Below are 22,538 nucleotides of genomic sequence, written 5' to 3' on the forward strand. Positions count from 1 at the left end.
TTCATCTACTATTGCCATGTTTGTCTTACACGCATAAAAACAGAGATACAGCGAGAGCAAAAAGGGCTTGGTTTGAATTGGAAACAAAATCCCTTCAAAAAAAAAAAAAAAAACAAAAACAAAAAACCAATTCAGAGGCTAAAATACTTCAGTGCAAACTAATTTTTGATTCACCAAGCCAAAGGCAGTAAATAAATTGAACTAAAGAGGAAAAAAAAAAAAAAAAAACCACCCTTCTTTTGAAGGCCCGAGGTGAACACATTGAGGAACCTTTTGCTGCTGAGCTGCATGGCTTGAGACTGGCATGGGATATCGGACTGAAAAGGGTGATAGTTGACTGAGAAAAAAACAGCACCATCATTCTTTAAGAAAAGAAAAAAAAAAAAAATCACTGATAAAGTAAGTGGTGAGCTACCCAGCGAAGCAAGAAACAATACCGTGATTCGAAATTTTGGTGGGCCATACTGGTGAGGTGGCAGGGCACGTATGCAGAGTGTCAAACTTGTTGTCAATTTCCGTGCACAAATTCTATATCTATGATATTTTTACAAATCTTATCTGGTAGGCATTGTTACCAACCGGTAATAGTTTGCTGCATCAAATTTGCGGTAAAATTATCATGAAAATATTGTAGATATGATATTTTTCATTTTTAGATTTGTAGGCTTATGGATTATTGTAATGAGAAGTATTACTACCGCATTATGTTCACTATATTTCTACAAATATCATAATTGGAAAGTTGATTTTGGTTTGAATTCACCATAATTTAGTAACAGTCAATATTAACTTGTTATTTAGGAGTTGTCGTAAAAATATTGTAAACATATTGTCACCATATCATTTCTCTATTAAGATGTCACGATATTTATCATATCATTATTCACAAATATCATTTTACATGTACCTATCAGTAGGTGAGAAATTGTTGTGATTCTATAGAATATTCAGTAGACTTTACTGGCTTTAGTCATCTTGGCAGTAATAGTCGGAAGACTTAATTTCTTTGTTTCACACACCAAATGAGCACAGTGCCGACCTTAAACAGTCCATTCTCTTACCGACAGTACCAACTGTCCTTCACCAAGCTTCTAGAGATAAAAGAAACATGTGAACGATAGGAAATATCTTGGAAAATTTTCCACAGAGAGAGAGAGAGAGAGATTGAATTTTAAGAGTATCATCTCTATCACAACACACCGTGAGAGAGACGTGAGAAAGATGCTAAGGACTTTTTTAATAGTCCAGGTGTGTTGTGATAGGAATGATACATGCATGCATTTAATACACAAGTTAAATGATAAATTAAAAGACTCTTTTATGTTTACATTGCACTAGTAACTTAAACTTACCATGTAGACACACAATGTGTATAATGTTGTAAATATATTATTTGTTTACCATGTAAGTTTATATTGTTATAGCCTATAGCCGCGTTTTTTTAGGCCGCGCTTTCTTATGTGGCCTAAAACCTGTGACTATAGGACTGACGGTCCTATGGCCACACTTTTTAACTGCGGCCCAAGACCAGGTCCTATAGCCCCGTTTAAAACGTGGCCTAAGGGTCTGGTCTTAGGCCGCGTTTTAAACGCGGCCTAAGGTTGTGGTCTTGGGCCGCGTTTTAAACGCAGCCCAAGGTTTAACCTTAGGCCACGTTTAAAACGCGGCCTAAGACCAGACCCTTAGGCCGCGTTTAAAAAGTGCGGCCATAGGACCCTCGTTGACAACTATAGGTGAAAGCTATAGCCGCGTTTAAAACGTGGCTATAGGTTACAATTATAGCCGCATTTTTTAAATGTGGCTGTAGGACATATTTTAGCCGCGTTTAAAAACGCGGCTATAGCCCTTTTTTCTTCTTTTTTTCCCTAGCCCAGATGGCTTAAGAAGGAAAACTTATCTGTCAACCATAGAATTCCATTCAGAATTTGAAGAAAAGCATTTAAAATGTATACATTTAACATTAACTGAACCATATTAAATGAAAATATGGGTAAAATATACATTTAACATGGTTAGACCATCCAGAACAGAAATCAGAAACAAAAAACACACCAGATTTCAAGCAAGGATCTAAGGTATATGCCGATTTGTCGTGGGGTCTCGAAATCTTTTTGCAAGTCCAAAATCAATAATATAAACCTGAAAAATATAACAAATTTAAGAAAAAAATGGATAACATATATAGATTGGGGTGAAAGGGGGGTGGGGGGGAGACAAAAATTTTACAATGAACACAACTCTTAAGACCAAATATAATACATGAAGATTCCCTGAAAAGAAATATAAAAAATAAGACCAACGAAACCCAAAAGAACAACAATTCTATAACAGTTAAAAACATGGCAAAACATAGGCTGCAGCAAGCTATGACAAGGTAAAAGTAAGTGATTAACATTAGCTCAGCCAACATTAAGACTGTTTTCAAGGAAAACTTCCTCCCACAGTAGACAAAGATCTTCAAGACTTGGTCAAAAAAGGTCAAGGACAAGAATGTTATTCGCACCATTTCATATTCGCAATACCATCTGATGGGTCACAAAAAAATGGACTCATTAATAACCATAACAACATAACCAGGCTAAAAAGCTCATGATAGTTTTCAAGTTTCAAGTCTCAACCAAAAAATTTCAGCTTACTTCCTCCTTGAAGAACACCATTCAACTTGGCCTCATAAAGCAATTGCGGATGCTTCGTCTTCTGGTTTTCCTATAAACCATAAATGTATTACTATCTGAGCTATAACCAAACTGATCTTAGCTAAACTAAAAAGCTAACACAAACATTGTTTTATTTTCTAAACAGAATACTATTTGATACAATCAAATTTCTTACATTTATGTTTGTATCTATATATCGAAAATGCAGATCGATCCTCTCCATTCAGAATAAATGGAGAGCCCATTCAGCTTCGATTGGCGAAGCCTCTAACCCAAAACCCACTGCTCGGAATTCCTCCATTTCTTGATGACGTTGGAGGTATGATTGGCCACAAAAACCTGTTCAACCCATAGATGGAAGCAAAATACCACTGAATAGCCTGAATTATGTACACAAGCTGTTTAGGAAATATCAGATGACATCCAAGAAAATAAAAATTATAATCAAGTATACCTGCTTAGGCCGCCTGCTAGGCCGTCGCCCATGGTATTTTACAACCCTAGTCCATGATGCAACAAAGAAGCTGCAAATTAACTCCACCAAATACCTCTAACAATAGAGTAAACATGGAATATGTTATATTTAACGCAAGACCAGCACTTTAATAAGTTATTAGAGACAGAAAATAAAAACAAAAACAAGAGGGGCATTAAGACACTAATTTACAATGAATGGGTTCTTTACTAATGAGAACATCATAGGTCCCTTCCAAAGATTTCACATGATCACGGATTCTATCATATTCTCCTACAGAGCTATTGGCTATTAATCTTATATATCAACTAAGAATGACAAAATTGCTGGTTTCATTGCACCTTTGCCCGCACAATGTAACATATTAAAAACAAAATAAATGCATGCAAGCTTTAATCATATACATCGTATGGAGACAACCTTTTTACCTTTTTTTTTGCACCTTTTATTTAACTTCCTAGATTATTATACTTATAAATAAATTTAAAAAAATATCCTAAATTATATGTATTAACAAAAAAATTCCTAGATTATTATCCTCCAAACTTGACATTAATTGTCACATTTTTTAATTCTCAGAACCAAAATTTGAATCTGGTCCATTGTGGGCAGTGCCTGTGGTGCTGCATGGGCAGTGCATGTGGTGCTGATGGGGTGGTGCTACAGGGTGTGCCTAGGCTGCATGGGGTGATGAGGCATGCATATGACATAATGCAAGTTATTTGAGATTGAAAATGTACCCATCCCTTCCATGTATAATGTATTTATGTATTTCCCATGCAGTCATAGTGTTGGCTGCAGGAAGCCAAAAGTGAAGCACAATATAAGATGTCCTTTTGAAAAATAAAGAACACTAGAAAGGAAATATCAACGTTGCCCCAAAAATATTAATAAATAAACATAAGACCAGCCCACTAAATAATTATGTGCAAGCAATTAACAATCCAAACAACACACTTTTCTTTCAATAATTTATTACTTCACAAATAAAAAATAAAAGCAAAACAAGAGTATCATTAATAACAATCCAACTTTTCTTTCAATAATTTTTTTAAAAAATATTACTTTATAAAAAAAATAATAAGTCAAACAAGAGCATCATCAATTATATGTCGCACATAATTACAATATTTTTGTTCTCTTTATTTTCTGCCACTAATAGTTCCTAGGAATCAAGTCTATAGTTTCACCATACCTATAGGCATAAAGGGTCAAAAGTACATCACCTCATCTTCTATTCGTGAGTTGATATATATATATATATATATATATATATTTGATCACTTATGTCAGACCTATTGACTTCCCATATAAGCCTCAACCAACCAAATAACAAATATAATAATAATAATAATAATAATAATAATAATAATAATAATAATAACAATAAAGGAAAGGTGGGGTTGTCTAGATTCACTTCATCATTAAACATCTTCACGAAAAGTAAGAAAATACACACTTATTGTCATCTCTGTATTCAAGACTAGAAACTTGAAAAATTGTCATCTTTGGTTGCACGCTGCACATTTAGATACTGTAAATTTTCTTGAGTTAAAAGGAAAAGGAACTGATTTTTTGCCTTAAATGTGACCAAGTACACAGTTTTTGATATTTTCTAAACAAGTCTACCAAGCAAATAATTTTTATTTTAGCCATATGGCTAAAGATGGTGAAAAGGACAAAATATAAGAGTGGTTGCTATTAGAATAACTTTTAAAGATGTAAAAAATGGTGCATGGTAGATCAAGCTAACAGTCTGAAGCTTGAAAATTTAGTGCACATGCAATATATAATAAGGAACAAAGTTGCAGGTTTCTCTGCACAAGGAGGAGACTCATAATCAGAACAATGATACCTTTGCATTAAATCCACATACATGCCAGTGGCAGCATCTGCAAGATCATAAAAAGAATATTTAGTCATCTGGTTAACAAAAGAAATCAAGAAGTCACTGCTGAGTGAAGAGAGACGGGAAGTACTGGACCAGAAGAAATTAAAAATTGCAATCAAATGGAAGACCAAAATATTAATAGCAATTTTAGTATCTTACGAGCGCATTGAGATGCAATCTTTCCTGATTTCATCTTTAAGTCTTGTCTAACTATGAGAACCTGAGATAAGCACTTCACCCTTTGAAAACAAAGAATTTTTCAAGAAACAAAAATGTCAAATCTACCCAACTACCACAACCGGATATAAACACACCATTTGAGAAAACATAGAATTTTTCAAAAAAACAAAAACATCAAATCTGCCTCATCAATTGATCTGAAGCCCAATACATAACTAACTCCATACTTTCAGACATCCAAACAACTGTCTGGGAGAGGTACAACTGTATTGGCTGCGTGCATATAATGATCATTTTTTTTTTACTAAAGCAAGTCCCTAAACAAACCCAATAAGGTTCACTTTGTTCTTTCCATGTCTTAAATCTACAGCTCTAAACTAACTATACACATCAACACAAGAGAGTAAGAGAATCACAACATTTATCATTAAAATTGAGGAAGCATTTGACAGTCCCAAAAATTTTTTATGGCTTTATTGTGTTATATGTAGCATTTGAATTAGACAAGCACCCCAGAAGCATCAAAAAGAATTAATAAAAGGTCAGTTTTTCCCCCCACTATATATCAACAGAACAGCTATAGGAATTCAACAAATGTAGCAATGCAAAATTTTCTACTACCATTTGTGAGCATCACTGCTAGTTCCATTGAAAAGTGCTGCTCATGATATAAATTCACAATAAAATGATAACCAAACAAGATTGGACACCTCAAGTTAACCTCCAAATGTAACCCATATGGCAAAACAACTTTAAAAACATAACCCATGAAGTAAAATTCTACAATAACAAAGTTGCAAGCATAAAACTTTCGTATGGAGGTCAAGTCAATAAGGCAAAACAAACCATTTTGAGCTCTTGGTCACTGTTATTTGAGACAGCAAATTGCGGTTTGCCTGGTACGAAATTTTTCTTATTGGTTTTGTTTTTTTGGGACTTAGATAGATCCAACAAAAGCCCAATAGAATGAAACCAATGACAAGGCCTGGAATAAAGTTCTCTGGGTTAATGCTAACCATTGTTCTGCTTTTGCTGCTGCTGCTGCTTCTTATTGTAAAACAAAAAATAAAAAATAAAAACAAAAAAACTAACAACGTAAGGGAGGATATTCCGGATTGTCTTTTCCTCTTCCTCTTCCTCTTCCTCTATTATCTTGGAAGCCAAACAGAGAGAAAGCAAGGAAATTTAATTTAATTTTTTTTTAAATTAAATCTAGAAAGAAAAAAAAGGAAGAGATTTAGAGAAATACTCACCTTCTTTGGAGACTGGAAAGAGTTCCCAAACGAGCCAAACATGGGGTTTGTTGTGGCTTTTTAGAGAGAGAGAGAGTCACTGTGATGTTATGGGCAGAGAGATTGGGTGGTGACTGGTGAGTATGGTCGAGTGGTGCTGCAGCCTGTGGAAGAAAATGGGAAACCCAGCGACCACCAAAACCTGGCTACCAATGAAACCCAGCCACCAAAAAGACCTAGCAAGCACCAAATCTCACCACCAAACGGATCCAGCAAGCACCGAAAGCCACCACCAAACGGATCCAGCAAACACCGAAACGACCCACCATCAAAGTCGGCCACCGATTCAACTTCACAATCGAAACACACCACCGATTCGATCCAACCAAAACTTAGTCAGATGAGAAGAGATAGATGAGCGAGAAACATGCTGTGAATAGAGAGAAAAGAATGGGAAACGCAGAAGAGAGAAATAGAATGGGAGATCTGATCTGATCGGAGCAAAAGGACATTTGGGGAGCAAAAGGGCTTAGCAAAATTTCGTGTAACTATTTATACCAATCCTAAAGCCGCGTTTTCAACCCGCGGCTATAGGAAAAATCTGAAGCCACGTTTAATAAACGTGGCCCCATCCCAGACTAAAGTCGCGTTTTGTACACGCAGCTTCAGACTAAAAGAATGGTATTTAAACAAAGCCTAAAGCCGTATTTTTAACATGCGGCTATAGGCAAAATCTGAGGCCTCATTTAAAAAATGCGGCCACAGTTAAGGAAAAGAAAAAAAAAAAAAAAAAAGTTTGCCAAAAAATAAAATACGGAGGTCCTTAGGCCACGTTTTTAGCTCAAAAAAACGCGGCCTAAGAACCTGTCTATGGCCCCGCTTAAAAAACGCGGCCTAAGAGCCCGTCTATGGCCCCGTTTTTATGAAACGCGGCTTAAGTCTATCTTGGGCCGTGTTTTTAAAATGCGGCCACAGTTAAGGAAAAGAAAAAAAAAAAAAAAAAAAAAAAAAAAAAAAGGTTTGCCAAAAAATAAAATACGGAGGTCCTTAGGCCACGTTTTTAGCTCAAAAAAATGCGGCCTAAGAACCTGTCTATGGCCCCGCTTAAAAAACGCGGCCTAAGAGCCCGTCTATGGCCCCGTTTTTATGAAACGCGGCTTCAGTCTATCTTGGGCCGTGTTTTTTATAGCCACGGCTTAAAAAACGCGGCCCAAGGCCCCCGCGTTTTGTAGTGATAATTGTTACATAACTGTGTATATGTATTCATTTTGTATTTATTTTTTATTCTTTTTTTACATATCTCAAGGATGAAGAAATAGAGTGAATAATAATTGTTGGATGTGAAGAAAGAAAAACAATTTTAAAAATCAAGAAAAAATGATATTTTTTTAAATAAAATGTAGTGTAAAATAAATAATCTGAGCTGGGGTGTTTTAAAAAATAAATATGTAAAATAAAAAATAAAAAAATACATTTTAATATTAAAATATATATGAATTTTTTCACAAGATTTGAATATTCGTACAATGTAAACTATAAATTTTTCTAAACGTTTTAAACACTCAAAAGGGAAAAACTCCTTAAACGTGAATAAGTATTTTGAAAGGGAGCAAGTATTTTGAGAGTTGCAAAACGCTTTCACAGAGAACATTCTCTCTCTTGTGGTTCTCTTGTGGTTCTCTTGTTTGCATTCTCTTGCCTTGGTTTTTCACCGCTCACGCCTTTCGCTAGGAATAAAGCATGGCTGAGACCATGGTGGTAGAAGCAGCTCTCTCTGCAATCTTTCACGCGGTATTTGAAAGAATAGCTTCTTCTGGCGTGGTCAACTATTTCATGGAAAGGAAACTCAATGATGAATCACTACAAAAGTTGAAGATGTTCCTGCTGTCTGCTAATGCTGTGCTCGTTGATGCGGAGGAGAAGCAAATTACAAACCCAGCTGTGAAAGAGTGGCTGGACGAGCTTAATGATGCTGTTCATGATGCAGAAGACCTTCTCGATGAGATTGCCTATGAAGACTTGGAATATAATTTACGAGCAAACTCTCAAACCGGCACTAGTAAGGTATGGAATTCCATCACTGCTTTTATTTCATTTGACGAAGGGATACCATCTAAGCTAGAAAAGGTTCTGGCAAAATTAAAAATTATAATAGAACAAATAGGTGTCCTCCGTCTGAAAGAGGTTGCTAGTGGGGTACCATTATCATCATCACGAACAACAACTTCTTGCCAAGAAAAATATGATGTGTTGGGTAGAGATATGGATAAAGAAGCGATATTTGAGTTGTGGCAATCAGATGATGCAAGTAGCGATGAGATATGTGTTGTGCCCATAAAGGGTATGGGTGGTATTGGCAAAACAACTCTCGCTCGGTTTATATATAATGATAGTAGAGTAAATGAGAGATTTGACCTCAAAGCATGGGTTTGCGTTTCGGTGAATTTTGATAGTTTTAAAATATTTAAAACTATTCTTGAGGAGGTCAGGTCCGCTAATGACTTTCAAAACTTGAATTCTTTGCAAATTGAAATTAGAAAGACTTTGGCAGGGAAGAAATTTTTTCTTGTTTTAGATGATGTGTGGAATGAGAATTATAATGAGTGGGATGAGTTTCTTAAAGTCTTTAAATGTGGGGCACGAGAAGTAAAGATCATTGTTACCACACGGAGTGAAAGAGTTGCATCAAAATTATGCACGGTACCAACTCATCATTGTCTAAAAGAATTGTCAAATGACAGGAGTTGGGATTTATTTGTACAACATGCATTTGGAAATGGAAAGTTTTGTGCAGACCTTGAGGTAATTGGCAAACAAATTGTCAAAAAGTGTAGAGGCCTACCTTTAGCTATAAAAACAGTTGGGGGTTCGTTGCGTTCAAATCAAAACCCAACACATTGGAAAAAGATTTTGAAGAGTCATATATGGGATTTACCAGAAGCTAAAACTAATATCCTCCCAGCTTTAAGGTTGAGCTATCATTACCTTTCATCGCATTTGAAGCGATGCTATGCTTACTGCTCAATTTTCCCAAAAGATCATGAATTTGAAAAGGAAGAGTTGATCTTGTTATGGATGGCAGAAGGTTTATTGCAGCAACCCAAAGAAGATAGGAGTATGGAACCTGAAGAAATAGGTGATGAATACTTTAATGATCTAGTATCAAGGTCATTTTTCCAACAATCAAATAAATCTAAATCACATTTCTTGATGCATGATCTTATTAATGACTTGGCAAAATCTATATCTGGGGAATTTTGTTTGAGGTTGGAGAACGATGAGCCCAATGGAGTAACAAAAAAGACACGTCATTTGTCATATTATAGAGCTAACATTGATGCCTCTAAGAAATTTGAGATCCCTTTTGAGGCTAAAGGCTTGAGAACATTCTTAGGAGAAAGATGGTTATCATTTCTGTGGTGTGAATCTAAGGACATAGTGAAGATGATAGATCATGATTTGTTTCAGAAATTTAAGTGCTTACGAGTGTTATCATTTTCTGGTAAAAACATTAGAGAGTTGCCAGTTTCTATTGGTAACTTGAAACATCTACGTTATTTAAACATTCGTAACACTAGAATCAAACACTTACCTAATTCTTTATGTAACTTGTATAATTTGCAAACCTTGATATTGTCACCATACATTACTGAGTTGCCGACCAATATGGGTAAACTAATCAACTTGCGCCATTTGAATAACAGTGAAAGCAAAATGAAAAAGATGCCACCACAAATGGGTAAAATGAAGAATCTCATAAAATTACCTATTTTTGTGGTGGGAAAACATGATGGGTCTAGCATTAGCGAGTTGGGAGAGCTCCAACACCTTTCGGGGAAATTGACTATATTGAACTTAGAAAATGTTCATTGCATTAATAAAGATACTATGGAGGTTATATTAAAGGATAAGCAGGATCTATCTAAGTTAGAGTTGAAATGGGAGCATGGTCATGGCACTGATGATTCAGAAGAGGAAAGAAATGTGCTTGAGCAGCTGTGTCCACATACAAAATTGAATTCTCTCACCATTGAACATTATGAGGGCACAAGCTTTCCAAATTGGTTAGGAGATTGTTCATTCTCTAATATGGTTTCCATAGTGCTAAGGAATTGCAAGTATTGCTTCTCCTTGCCTCCATTTGGACAACTACATGCCCTCAAGGAACTTAAAATTGAAGGTTTTGATAGATTATTAGGTGTGGGTCATGAGTTCTATGGGAATGATTCTTCTACAATTAAACCGTTCAGATCCCTTAAGTATTTAAGCTTTAAGAATATGCGAGAGTGGCAGGAATGGATTATATTTGAAGATGAAGTTTTCTCTTGTCTTCAATGGCTTCACATAAATTATTGCCCCAAGCTAAGCAAGAATTTGCCCGATCAACTTCCCTCTTTGACCAAACTTGAAATTAGAGAATGTAAGCAACTTGTTGCTTCATTCCCTTGGGCTCCTGCTCTCCATGAATTGTACTTTGATGGGAAAGTACAGTTGCCAAGTGATCGTTACTATCCATCACTTGAAAGTATGATCATGATTGGCGGCTGTGATTCACTTTGGTCATTTCCATTACAATTTTTCCCTAAACTCAAATTTATCGAAATTTTTAATTGTAAGAACCTTGAATCTCTTTCGGCATCAACAGGATCTCATCTAGATCTTACTTCTCTCACTTATTTGAAAATCTCTAGATGCCCAACTTTTGTATCTTTTCTTAGTGGAGGAATCTGTGCTCAAAAATTGACAGAGATTGAAGTCTCTAGTTGCAAAAAGTTAAAGTCACTACCCGAAGGAATGGTCGCTCTCCTCCCATCTCTTTCGTCTTTGCAATTGTACAAGTGTCCAGAATTAGATTCATTTCCTAAGGATGGTTTGCCCTCCAATTTAAAAACACTTACGATCCAGTATTGTGAAAAACTCATTTCCTGTCGCAAGGAGTGGGGATTGCAAGCTCTTCACTCTCTGAGAGATTTCATAATTTGGAGTAAATGCGAAGAATTGGAGTCCTTTCCTGAGGAGGCGTTACTCCCTCCTACTCTTACCAATTTCAGCATCTCAAGTTTTCCAAATCTGAAATCACTAAATGGTAAGGGGTTTCAACACCTCACCTCTCTTCAAAGCTTGACGATTTGGTCCTGCGATAAACTCCAGTGCTTACCGGAACAAGGCCTACCCACCTCTCTTTCTGTGCTACAAATCTTTGGTTGCCCTTTGTTGAATCAACAGTGTGAAAAAGAAATAGGGAAAGACTGGCTCAAGATTGCTCACATCCCCTATATAGAGATTGATTGACATGATCAGACAACAGGTATTATTCTACACTAACGTTTAACTTTTCTTCTGCATATTTGCTCAATTTCATCAATACCCATCAAGCTAGGTTTGAGTTTTGTATGTATTTCTTTTCAAAGATTTTTTTTTAAACTCCTCTAAAAACAGCTTAATCAATATATTACAATATTTGACCCATTTCCATTATATATCATCTTCTTCTTTCTTTTTCTTTTCTTTTTTTATGATAATTCTACCAATAAAAAGAGAGAAATAAAAATGTCTATGCTGCATTTGGGGAAAATTCATCTTCCCATAAAGAAAATGTTTTTATAAAAAAAGAAAAAAGGTGGGCATACCAAAAAACAACCATCTCAAACTACTCATCAATATGTTTACTGAATAGAGGAGGAAAAAAAAAACCATAGAATTTTTTTTTTATATCGGGATATATGTTAATTTCATTGCCCTTTCTTTTGTAGTGTAACTTTTAGTTGTCAATAACAACTGCCCACACAATTGCTATCAATTTCATGCCACTGCTAATTGCTGGTCCTTTTGGATCATGTATGAACTCCTATCTGATGTGTTTTCAAGTCACTATAAAAGCTCATTCTTTACTCTCATTCTTAATGGATCTGCTCTTGCCTCTTTTTTTTTTCTTTTTTTCTTTTTTGTGATGATGTGAGACCTCAAAAAGGTAGGCCCTTGGAACTCACCTTTGAAGAGTAAACCACGAATACATAACCCTACCCACCATAACTGTGTATCAAGTCATCCAAAGGAATTTTTTGTGGAGATTTAAACCCAGGATGTTTGGATCTACAGCTCATCCAAGCCTCCCACCATTAGGCTGAACCTTGACGGATTGCTCCCTCCTAATTGTAGGTTCAGTACATATCTACTTTGGACTTTTGAAGTGCAAAAGACAGACTTTTCTGGAAATGATCAACCTAGGTAATGAACTTTTTCCAACATATGTCACATTTGTTTATTAAGTAAATAGTATTTTAAATAGTATTGTGATTTGACCTGCACATTATGGCATGCTATTTAATCTCAGGTAGACACTAGGGGAGTTGAAAGATAGTGCTACTTATTTACCTTCTAATAGCAGATGAAACACACTGCTCATTTTTTTAGAGGAACTTTCTCAATCTCCTTTTGATATTTTGGAATTGGTGGTGGATGGATAGATGTCAATTCCTGCTTATGTGTGGAGAGGAACTTTCTCAAATTCTCTCTCTCTCTCTCTCTCTCTCTCTCTCTCTCTCTCTCTCTCTCTCTCTCTCTTTAATATTTTGGAATTGGCCCAAGATTTCTCAAATACTTGTTCTATAACAGATTAAGGCCAATCTCCGAGCACTCTCATGTCATTACTAATACGCCCTTTGTTGTTAGATTTCTTCAATTGATTTTTCTTTTATTAGTTTAAACTTTGGACTAGTAATCATAAATGATTTATAAATCTTTATCAACTCTTATGCAGGTTTTTAGACACAAAATGGGAAAAATGTTGAGGCCAACACTACAAGCATCTTCTGTTTAGTTCAAGTTTTGATTGCCATATGTACCTTGATGTATTGAAGAGCAGAAAAGAGAATTGTGCCTTATTGCTTCAGTTTCAGGTTCTAGATTTGACTGGAAGCATATCCTTAAGGCAATTTATGGGAAGTCAATTACGATTGTGATCTCTAGAACTTTATCTTTTTTTATGTGAGTTTGCTTAAATGTTTGCTTCAGTATTCTACTTATTTGATTTTAATTTCTGTAATTTTGTTCCATGTGTGTTTCAAGGCCATTAATTATTTTTTATTAATTTGTTGTCTTTTTACTTGTATGTCCTTCATTTCTGAAACAATACCAAAGAAAGAAGGGAAATAGCGGTACAAGATTGCTCTCATCCTTTGCATACATATGAGCAACGAAGTCATTGTATGAGCTAAAATTCCAATGTGGAACAAACCCTTGTTTTACAATCAGGTACTTTGTTGAATTTAGCTGCTTTTGTTTGATTTTATTTATATTTATTTTCAAGTTTATTTTTGGATAAATATGCATGTCCTAAAAATAATTTATACTTAATAAAAGATTTAGCTAAAGAACAGTGTCATTATCAGTTTCTTCATCAAGCTCAAGTAAATGTCCGCCAAAAGATGGGCTGCCTACCTCATTTTCTTTACTGAGCATCATTGAGTATTGTCCATTTTTGAAGGAATGGTACCATATGAAGAAGGAAAAAAAGGGCAAAATATTACTCACTTGCCCTGCATATGAATCAATTATTAAGAGATCATATGAGCCAAGAGTATAGACTAGTGATTCATCATCCGCTGTTTTCTTCATCCACACGTTCTGCAGAGACTAGCTAGCTAGTTGTCGAATTTATTTATTACCTTTAGTATTGGATAATCAAAGTTATCCCACTAAATCTAACTCTTATTTATTTTCACAACAATTGAACGTAAAAATTCATCATTTGGAGTGAATCTATAAAAAGTGAAAAAGGATGCATTACAGAAAACGATCGTGAGGGGCATTCTGTTTATCTTAACATTAGGCATATATTAACACATTCATATGTCCAGTATAATCCAACTTTCATCATCAGATGCAACAAACTCACTCCATTGGGCTTGATAAGACTATATCTGTCTTTGAGACTTTGGATTTGGTGGCGGAAGTGAAGATATGAAGTCCTCTCCAGAAGGATGGGTGTTTTTTTTTTTGTTTTTCAAGCTAACTGTCTGAAGGCACAGCTTTGTGGAAGTGTCTGTCACGAGCTGAACCCAAATAGGTCCAAATCATGAGAAAAAGAACCATCAAGAAAAATGGTAAGGGATTTTTTCCCCCCTTTCTTTATGATAAAGATAAGTAAACATTCTGAACTCTCCACAATATAAGTCAAAGCTCTATAACACAATTACAAATGCTACAATTGAATCATGTGCCTCCAATTATACATAAACTATTTCAAAACTCCATATGAATTAACACAAGGTTACCCCCATTTATAGCCACACTTCTTTCTTTTTGGCAAAACCCAATTAATTTCCCCACCTACACCCCATCTATAGCCACAGTGCCACACTTCTTTCTTTCTTCTTTAGAGAACGAATTAGTTTCTTTTCATCTCAAGACCAAAAAACAAAAAACAAAAAAAATGAAAACAAACAGATTAGTTTCTATCTCTCTCTGGTAAATTTATAGAGATCTGCCGCCTACAGCTAGCATGGTTACCATATCCACAAGCCACCGCGACAAAGGGTGTTGGATACTAACACGGCAACCCAACTACTGTGTCCATGCTTTCCAGTTTGTAAAACTATGAGAGAGTAGGATGAGCTAAAGCCCAGTAAGTAGCATAACTAATGGGGTGGGGGAAATGCAAGTTTAACGACAACGAGCACATTACAAAACATAATTTGAGAATTACTATTATTTTCTACAAAATCAATTTCAATAAAAACATGACGAGAATGATTAAAATAATGTGGGTCCAAGCTTCCCAAAATAACCATGAAACTACATAATGTTTACTGTAAGTCATAAACAATGTCCAATGCTATTTCAAAACCAGAAACAAGGCCACATGACAAGGTGCCACAAAGACGTAAATGTCACCGAGACATCATACTGCCACAGACATGTTAGAACCCAAACACAATTGCATGATATGTACCTCTTTTGGCATGTGGTTTATCGGCCCTATAGGCAACACCCTCAATCACACTCTCAAGGATTTACCTCTCCCCCTCATGGGGGGCAGGGAATAACGCGTCATGTAGTACCTCTTTTGCATGTGGTTTATTGGCCCTGCCTAGCCTCACCCACACACTCAAAGATTTACCTCTTCCCCTATGGGAAACAGGCAATGACGTGTCACATAGAACCCCTTTTGCATATGGTCTTTTGGCCCTATGGGCAGTGACCTTACTCACACATTCAAGGATTTACCTACGTCATGCAAAGTGGGAGGCTCTAATGTGGCTTGTTGTCATAAAGACAGGTAATCACACATCACAAAGATATTGTCACAAAGATAGGGCAATCACACGTCACACAGACATCATCACAAAGACTAGGTAATCACCAATAACATAGCACAATGGCAAACCCACATCAAAAGCCCATAAGTTATATGTATTCAAAAAACATATTTTACTTCCAAGTAGTTTCATAATATAATTCAATAGCCAAGATTTCTAAAAAATTCTCAAATTCTTCGAAATCACTCCTTGCCAAAAAGATTTTGTATAACTTCCCAATTAATACAATTTAAGATAAAACATCTTTTAGTAGTTCCAAATAACACCATAAATATATGAAATACATTATCAAATGATGAGATCAAAGACACTTGTCTTTCCATGCCAATAATTCATGCATTTCCCCATGTACAATATTAAATATGATGCACTTTCAATGTTTCATGCGTTTTCCATAATTTATTAACAGAATAGTTCAAATAGTATGTTTTAGGAAAACTATGAACAACACTTTAAAATGGGTTTAACTATAAAATACTTAAGTGCAATAATGATTCTTTTAAAAAATCCCATTAAGAAGCCACTTACCTCAGAAGACCAACTGATTTTACCTCAAACGGGCAACTTGTAATCAACCAATCCAATCACTAGGTCCATCACCAAGAATCTTGGAACCTAGAAACATTAGGATCAAGCCTATTAAGAATTGGGCCTATCACAAGGTACTATTACACTTTGTTTCATAAATCGAAACAACCCCCTAAAATCAAACCAAATGCCCTAAAGCCTAGCTTGCCCATTCTAAGAGAAGTACCCCTTTCCCAAACCGGAACCACACAAGCATACAAGAAACTCATAGGGTTGTAAACAACCAAAGCATTTTATATCCCTACTGCAAATAATGTGCATTCATTAGATAAAATAACACACATCACTTTAAAAAATGGAGGTAGCTAGTCTCATGAATTCCATTTGGGTACTAAATAATAAGATCAAGCCATAATAAAAATTAGGCAAGTGTAATATGTACAAATGAATAGTCATATAAAGAATTATCACATCCACACAAACTCAAGCAAATACAATTTCATAACTCATTGAGGTAATTTATCAAACATTTGGTATGCAATAACCACATGCTTACATCCCTTAAACAAAGTTCAAAGTTAACACTACACTCACATCCACACATGCCAAAGCCATTCAAATTGCAAAGAAATTAAACACACTTCCAAAAATCAACCCCAATGATTGCTCAAGGAACCCAAATGATCACCACTTGTAAAAAAAACCCTTAACCATTTAACAAATGAGTCACCAAATCAAAACCCATATACTCAATCACGTGTATATCACTCAAGTAGCTTAGATTAAAAAAAATCTTACAACAACATGAAAAGCTACCAAAATAGTTAAGATTTTTACCTTTAAAATTTGAGACAATGGAGGTTGCTATGGAGTTTTCTCCGGTAAATCCCACCGGAAAGTAATGGTGGAGGAATTGGTGGTGTGATGCACCGGTGGGAGATATTTAAGAGAACATAGAATAACCTGCTTGCCATTGATGACATGCGTCTCTTGGATCATCTGGTCAACAACAGAAGGATCCTCATAGGTTATGAAACCGAATCCCCTTGGTCAATGTGTGTGCCGGTCTTTCATTATAACAGAATCTGTTATCTTTCCATACTTCTCAAAGTAACTCACAAAGGTTTCTGAACTCAGTCAAATACGAACAAGAACTACATCATATATATAATATATCACACATTCAAATAAAACCCATCAACAGAAACAAACACGCAAAAACAGTAACTTTTCACATACAACAACAATGGCAAACCCCCCATTACAGATTCAAAAACACCCATCAAGAGAAGCACAGTACCCATCAAGAGAATCATAGAAAAGAATAGAATGCTCTCTCTTACCGTAGGTGGTGTCCTTGGCTAAGCCTCCAATGAAGAATTTACTGCACCAAAAAACAAACAAAAAAGAGGGAAAAAGAAATCAATTCAATAGCACGCAAACAGAATAGTCAATGGCTTTTTACTAGAGACCGAAACCAACAGAAAAAACCCTGTTATTTCGGTTTCAGCTGCCTTTTGCTTTTAATTCATCAATCGCTTTCATCAAAAACTCACTAACTCTCTCTCTCTCTCTCTCTCTCTCTCTTTCTCTCACTGATCACTCAACTCACTCACTCACTTTCACAACAATTTTTTCCCTCTCTTTCTCGTATTTTCTCTCTACATTTTTCTCTCTCCCCCAAACACAAATTAAGAGAAAGACAGACACAGAGAGAGAGAGAGAGAAAGGAATCTTCGAACAAAACGGAGCTGCTACAGTGAGAGGAAATCTTCGAAAAATTCTCCCTACTTGTTTTGTCTCACATTCTCTCGTCGCCATTGTAATCGCACCTTTACACCTTTCTTTCTTCGGATTTAGATTCTTGTTGTGTTTTTTTTTTTTCGGTGGAATTTGTCGTTTATTTGGTAGTGTGTGAAGCTTGAGCTGTGAGAGTATTTGTACAGAGATAGAGGGATGTGTGTGTAAATGTGTTTTAAATGTGAAAGAAAAAGAAATAAGGGAGAGCCCTTAACTAGTCGGCCAAGAGGGATAGATATTTACAAAATGGTTCAGACTTGAGAGGAGGTGGGTCACGTGTGGGCTTCTAAAAATCTGATTAAATGATTTGATGCATTTATTGGTTTATTATTTATTTGAAATAATTTGTTTATGAACGATTAATCCTTGATTGTTATTTATTTTCCTTTTCTTTTGCAGAAGTAACATTTTATTGACCAATCCCAAGAAGAGGCATTAATGTGGTCCATTGCAGAATAAGCTTCTTCGTTATTTAGGGATGAAACAATGATTGTGGCAGACAAAGAATAGACAATTATTTAACTTGGCACCCATACAAATTGACAGCCTTCACAAAATATAGTTTAGGTGGAACTCTTTAACTTGGCACCATGGGAATTTCAAACGATTAATAGTGTGTTCTGACTTTTATTTTTGGTTATTACTGAATTAAGCATTTGCTTGACCAACGATAATCCTTGGTTTTTTTGTGAATGTTATGGATTTATCAGCTCACTACAAGCAATTGCTATTCAACTTTTAAAATGTTCATGGGATTGGCATGAGGAGATAGGGATGGCTATATTTCTGGGAGCGAACTCCAGGCAAATCTTAAACGCATGGATACAAGTTATGCCTTGGAATGAAAGACAGTTCTGAATCCACTTTGATTTTTATTATTTTCTTTGCTTTTTTTAAAAAAAAAACTATTATTTTCAAGGGGTGTTGCACTATTCTACATGTTTTTCAAACAACAATATACTGTAAATAACCGTTTGAGATTTCAGTTTGTGATTTTGAAAATTATTACCTTGCTTTTAAATTCCAGGGTAACTGCAGCCAACCTCCTTCCACACAGACCGCACCCAATACTTCCTGTAAGTATATTAACCTCATCTTCCCATCAATCTTTCTACAAGTAGCTACCCCAGCTCATCCTTCTTTCAATATTTCTACACAGAAGTTTCCTAAGCTTCTATATTTGCTAAAGTTGCAGGTTGGCCCTGACGGCTTGTGTTTACTTTTTTACTAGACAAGACTCCCAAGAGCAATGGCAAGAATGGCCACAGGTGGTCCTCATTTTTATCACTAAAATTTGATTAAAAGAACATGTCATTCAAGCTAGTCGAGTATGAATCATGATCTTGAAATATCTACAACTTGATTAGTTTCTATGTGAAATATCAAGGGACTTTCTTGCAATTATATTGTTGTTCCTATTGCACATAGGTATTGATTTCCATTTATATTTTATAGGACTCACTGTTTGCTTGTTGAGAGAAGTGAGGTTAGGAAATTCAGGAGATAAAGTGTTGTTAAATGAGTATTAACTGTGGCAGCACTCCAAAGCTAACCGGGTACTCCATCTATCATTGCACTTCCAACTTGATTTTTTTTCCTGGATTTAATTAAATAGTCAAGGCCAGGTAGGAGTTTCACAAACTCTAGACTACATGTTGAAACTTTAGAGCAGGATTGCTATGATCCAGTTCTTGAATTATTATTATTTTTGTGGGGGGGGGGGGTGTTATGATGGAAAGGATGGGAGTTGTTATGAATATAGGGATTGTGCATTTATAATATCTTTGGAAAATCTTGATAAAAGTTCTCTCATAAACTTTGAGGCTTTTGACTATGATCTTCATGATGATCATAATTCATTGCTAATTATCATTGATCACAAAAATGTGAAAATTGAGAAACTTCTCAGAATGTTGCTTATGTAGGGCTTGTCTCCATGATCTGTTTAATACAGTTTGAGTTTAGTAACTGACATGGTGATTCAAAGGAGAGTAGTTGGAAGAATTAATTAGCTGATTCTCTAAATGTAATAGAGATATATATCTATCTGGGTGCTCCATGACCAAAATATACATATTTTTTCACTTTGTATTGAATATTTCACAGATCTACTCATTTGTATTTTCATTATTTTTGCCTATGGCCATTGACCTCAGCGTTTATTGTTGATATACTGCAGAACTGTGGCCAAATTCTTATCCAAGTTTCCTTAACAAATTGGGGCTTTGGACAATGATCTTATTGTTAGTTACTCCAACTCACTTCTTTAAATATATATATATATATATATATTTTTAACAATGAGAATCATGAACCCCATCTCCAATGAGGGAATTTTAGCAAAAGTAACTTAAAATCTCAGCCTCTATATTGAAAAGCAAATATATTATTTATTGATTCACAGCATACAAAACATGAATATAAACTTCTATGGAAGAAATTGGCTCTGCTAGCTAAGTTACTAATGTCAGTCTCTTATAATCTTAAAACATTCAGATTTGATCTCAACAGGACTCATTACTCCAGTGCCACCTATGGCTCCGACAAGTCCATTACCAACATGGTATGATCCAAATGCTCGATGTAAATATCATATGCAATGAAGGGGACATTGGACTTATGATTGCTATTACCTTAAACATAAGATTTCGGACCTCATCGACCAGGACCTCTGGAGTCTGTATGTTAGCCCCATTATTTGTTAGGAAAGAGAGGATGCAATAACACTTACACATTACTAGAGGCAATGACATGATCGATATTGAGAGCTATTGCCAGCTAACCCTATCTCCAATAGCTTCTGACATTCACAAAACTATAGGCTTGCCACCTCAATTGAATGTTACATTCAGGTATATATTATACACAATCCAGTATAGTATGCTTTGATTGTTGTCATGTATTTAACAATTGCTTCACATTTCTTTAATTCTTGGATTCTTCTTATTTGTGGATGCTTAACTCTAGTTTTGCAGACCCACTACGTGCATGGAGTATATTGCTGTTGCACAAACAAGTTGTTTATCAAATACAAAATTTCATTTTACAGCCAGGTACGTGCCAAAAAAACAAGGATCAACATCAGTTTTCTTTTTTGTTGTTACTCTTGAATCATTTTCCTGACCATCACCTATCCTTTTGCTAGAAAAAATTACTAGCCATTTCTGGGATATTATGCTCCATTGGATCTAATCCTCTCTTGTTGATTACAATAATGTTTGAATTTAAAAATCCATCACCCAGGGTGTATTTATCACAAGCAAAAACTAATGCATTCCATTTATCATATTAGGAAGGAAAATTTGTATATTTCATATGGCTAGTTTTAAATCTAGTTTTGATCTCCAGATGCAACAATCTCACAATGATGGGCTTGCAAAGACTATTTGACATTTTGAAATTGGTGGTGGATGTGAAGATGTGAAGTCATCCCCTGAGGACAGAGTGCTATTTTTGGTTGTTCTCTTCCACTCCAGATGGCTCAAAAGTCTCAGCACTCTTTATGTCATTGCTATGCTCACCAGCAGAAGCTTCCCAATTCCCTTTTGTACATCAAGAATTTTATATTGTCTTATGTCGAGACAATGGTTTCTAAAATACAGAAAGATGTAAATCTTGCTACTAGCACAAAAGTGCTTAAGCCTTGTTCCTTGAAGGATCAAAGTCAGTCTTGAGGCTCTCCCATATCAGTACCAGACTAGTAGATTTTCACGCCCAACAAGAAGGTGCTTTATGGTTGTCAACTTTGTTCAATTAATTTATGTTTCTTGGTATAAGATTCTGACTTCCAACCAATGATTATTTTTAAATTATTTGCAAACTCTTTCACAGGTTTCCAACACAAAATGTGCAACACATTTGCGGCTTCTAACAGCAGTAGACCAGGCAATTGCTCCACATGATTCAATTTACTGGCTTGGTTTGATATGAGTTCTTCCAAAAATATCCCTTAATTTTTTTTTCTCATGTTGTACTCTCCAATGCTATCATGTATTTAGCTTCATGGGTTTCTTTTAGTTTTTATTAAAGCATAGGAAAGCCTAATGTTTCCTTTGAAATTAATACGAGTTAAAGATTTAAAAATACTATGCAGTTTGAAGGCACAGCTATAGGGAAGTGCCAATTTTCTTAGTGATTTGAATTTCAATAGTACGTATTTTAGAGATCATAATGAGATCAAATCACTTTATTTTACAAAAATAGATAGGATAATGGAGTATTATCAAGTTTGAGTTATCTAATTTATGTTGCAAGATGTTGCATGTAAGATATTGGGGTCTCTCTTCTCAAATATAAGTAGTCTTTTTGAAGGAACTTCAAATCTCTTGCTGTAAGAATTTCGAACTATTTTTCTCCCATCTTTAGATTTAGACAAAGCTACTAATATTTTTTATTTGTAACAAATTTTGTTTTGCAATGCATGAAAGTTGTCCCCAACTGGAAACTTTTATTTAT

At 35.3% G+C, this 22,538-nt stretch overlaps 1 protein-coding gene and 1 pseudogene across 1 annotated transcript; one reads left to right on the forward strand and one right to left on the reverse strand.

Annotated features, from left to right (window-relative positions):
* Positions 1–2,156: 2,156 nt before the first annotated feature.
* On the reverse strand, positions 2,157–6,982 carry LOC126723699 (probable peptidyl-tRNA hydrolase 2; annotated as a pseudogene).
* Positions 6,983–8,175: 1,193 nt separating this feature from the next.
* Positions 8,176–22,214, forward strand: LOC126722576 (putative disease resistance protein At3g14460). Its single transcript, XM_050425724.1, has 14 exons — positions 8,176–11,743; positions 12,595–12,663; positions 13,196–13,422; positions 13,576–13,689; positions 18,483–18,650; positions 18,794–18,911; positions 19,111–19,159; positions 19,273–19,351; positions 19,539–19,639; positions 20,263–20,326; positions 20,580–20,935; positions 21,051–21,136; positions 21,432–21,808; positions 21,915–22,214. The coding sequence occupies exon 1, from the start codon at positions 8,176–8,178 to the stop codon at positions 11,725–11,727; it is 3,552 nt and encodes a 1,183-aa protein (XP_050281681.1). The 3' UTR covers positions 11,728–11,743; positions 12,595–12,663; positions 13,196–13,422; positions 13,576–13,689; positions 18,483–18,650; positions 18,794–18,911; positions 19,111–19,159; positions 19,273–19,351; positions 19,539–19,639; positions 20,263–20,326; positions 20,580–20,935; positions 21,051–21,136; positions 21,432–21,808; positions 21,915–22,214.
* Positions 22,215–22,538: the final 324 nt, after the last annotated feature.

This window comes from Quercus robur, chromosome 4 (assembly GCF_932294415.1).
Source record: "Quercus robur chromosome 4, dhQueRobu3.1, whole genome shotgun sequence".
Lineage (NCBI taxonomy): Eukaryota > Viridiplantae > Streptophyta > Magnoliopsida > Fagales > Fagaceae > Quercus > Quercus robur.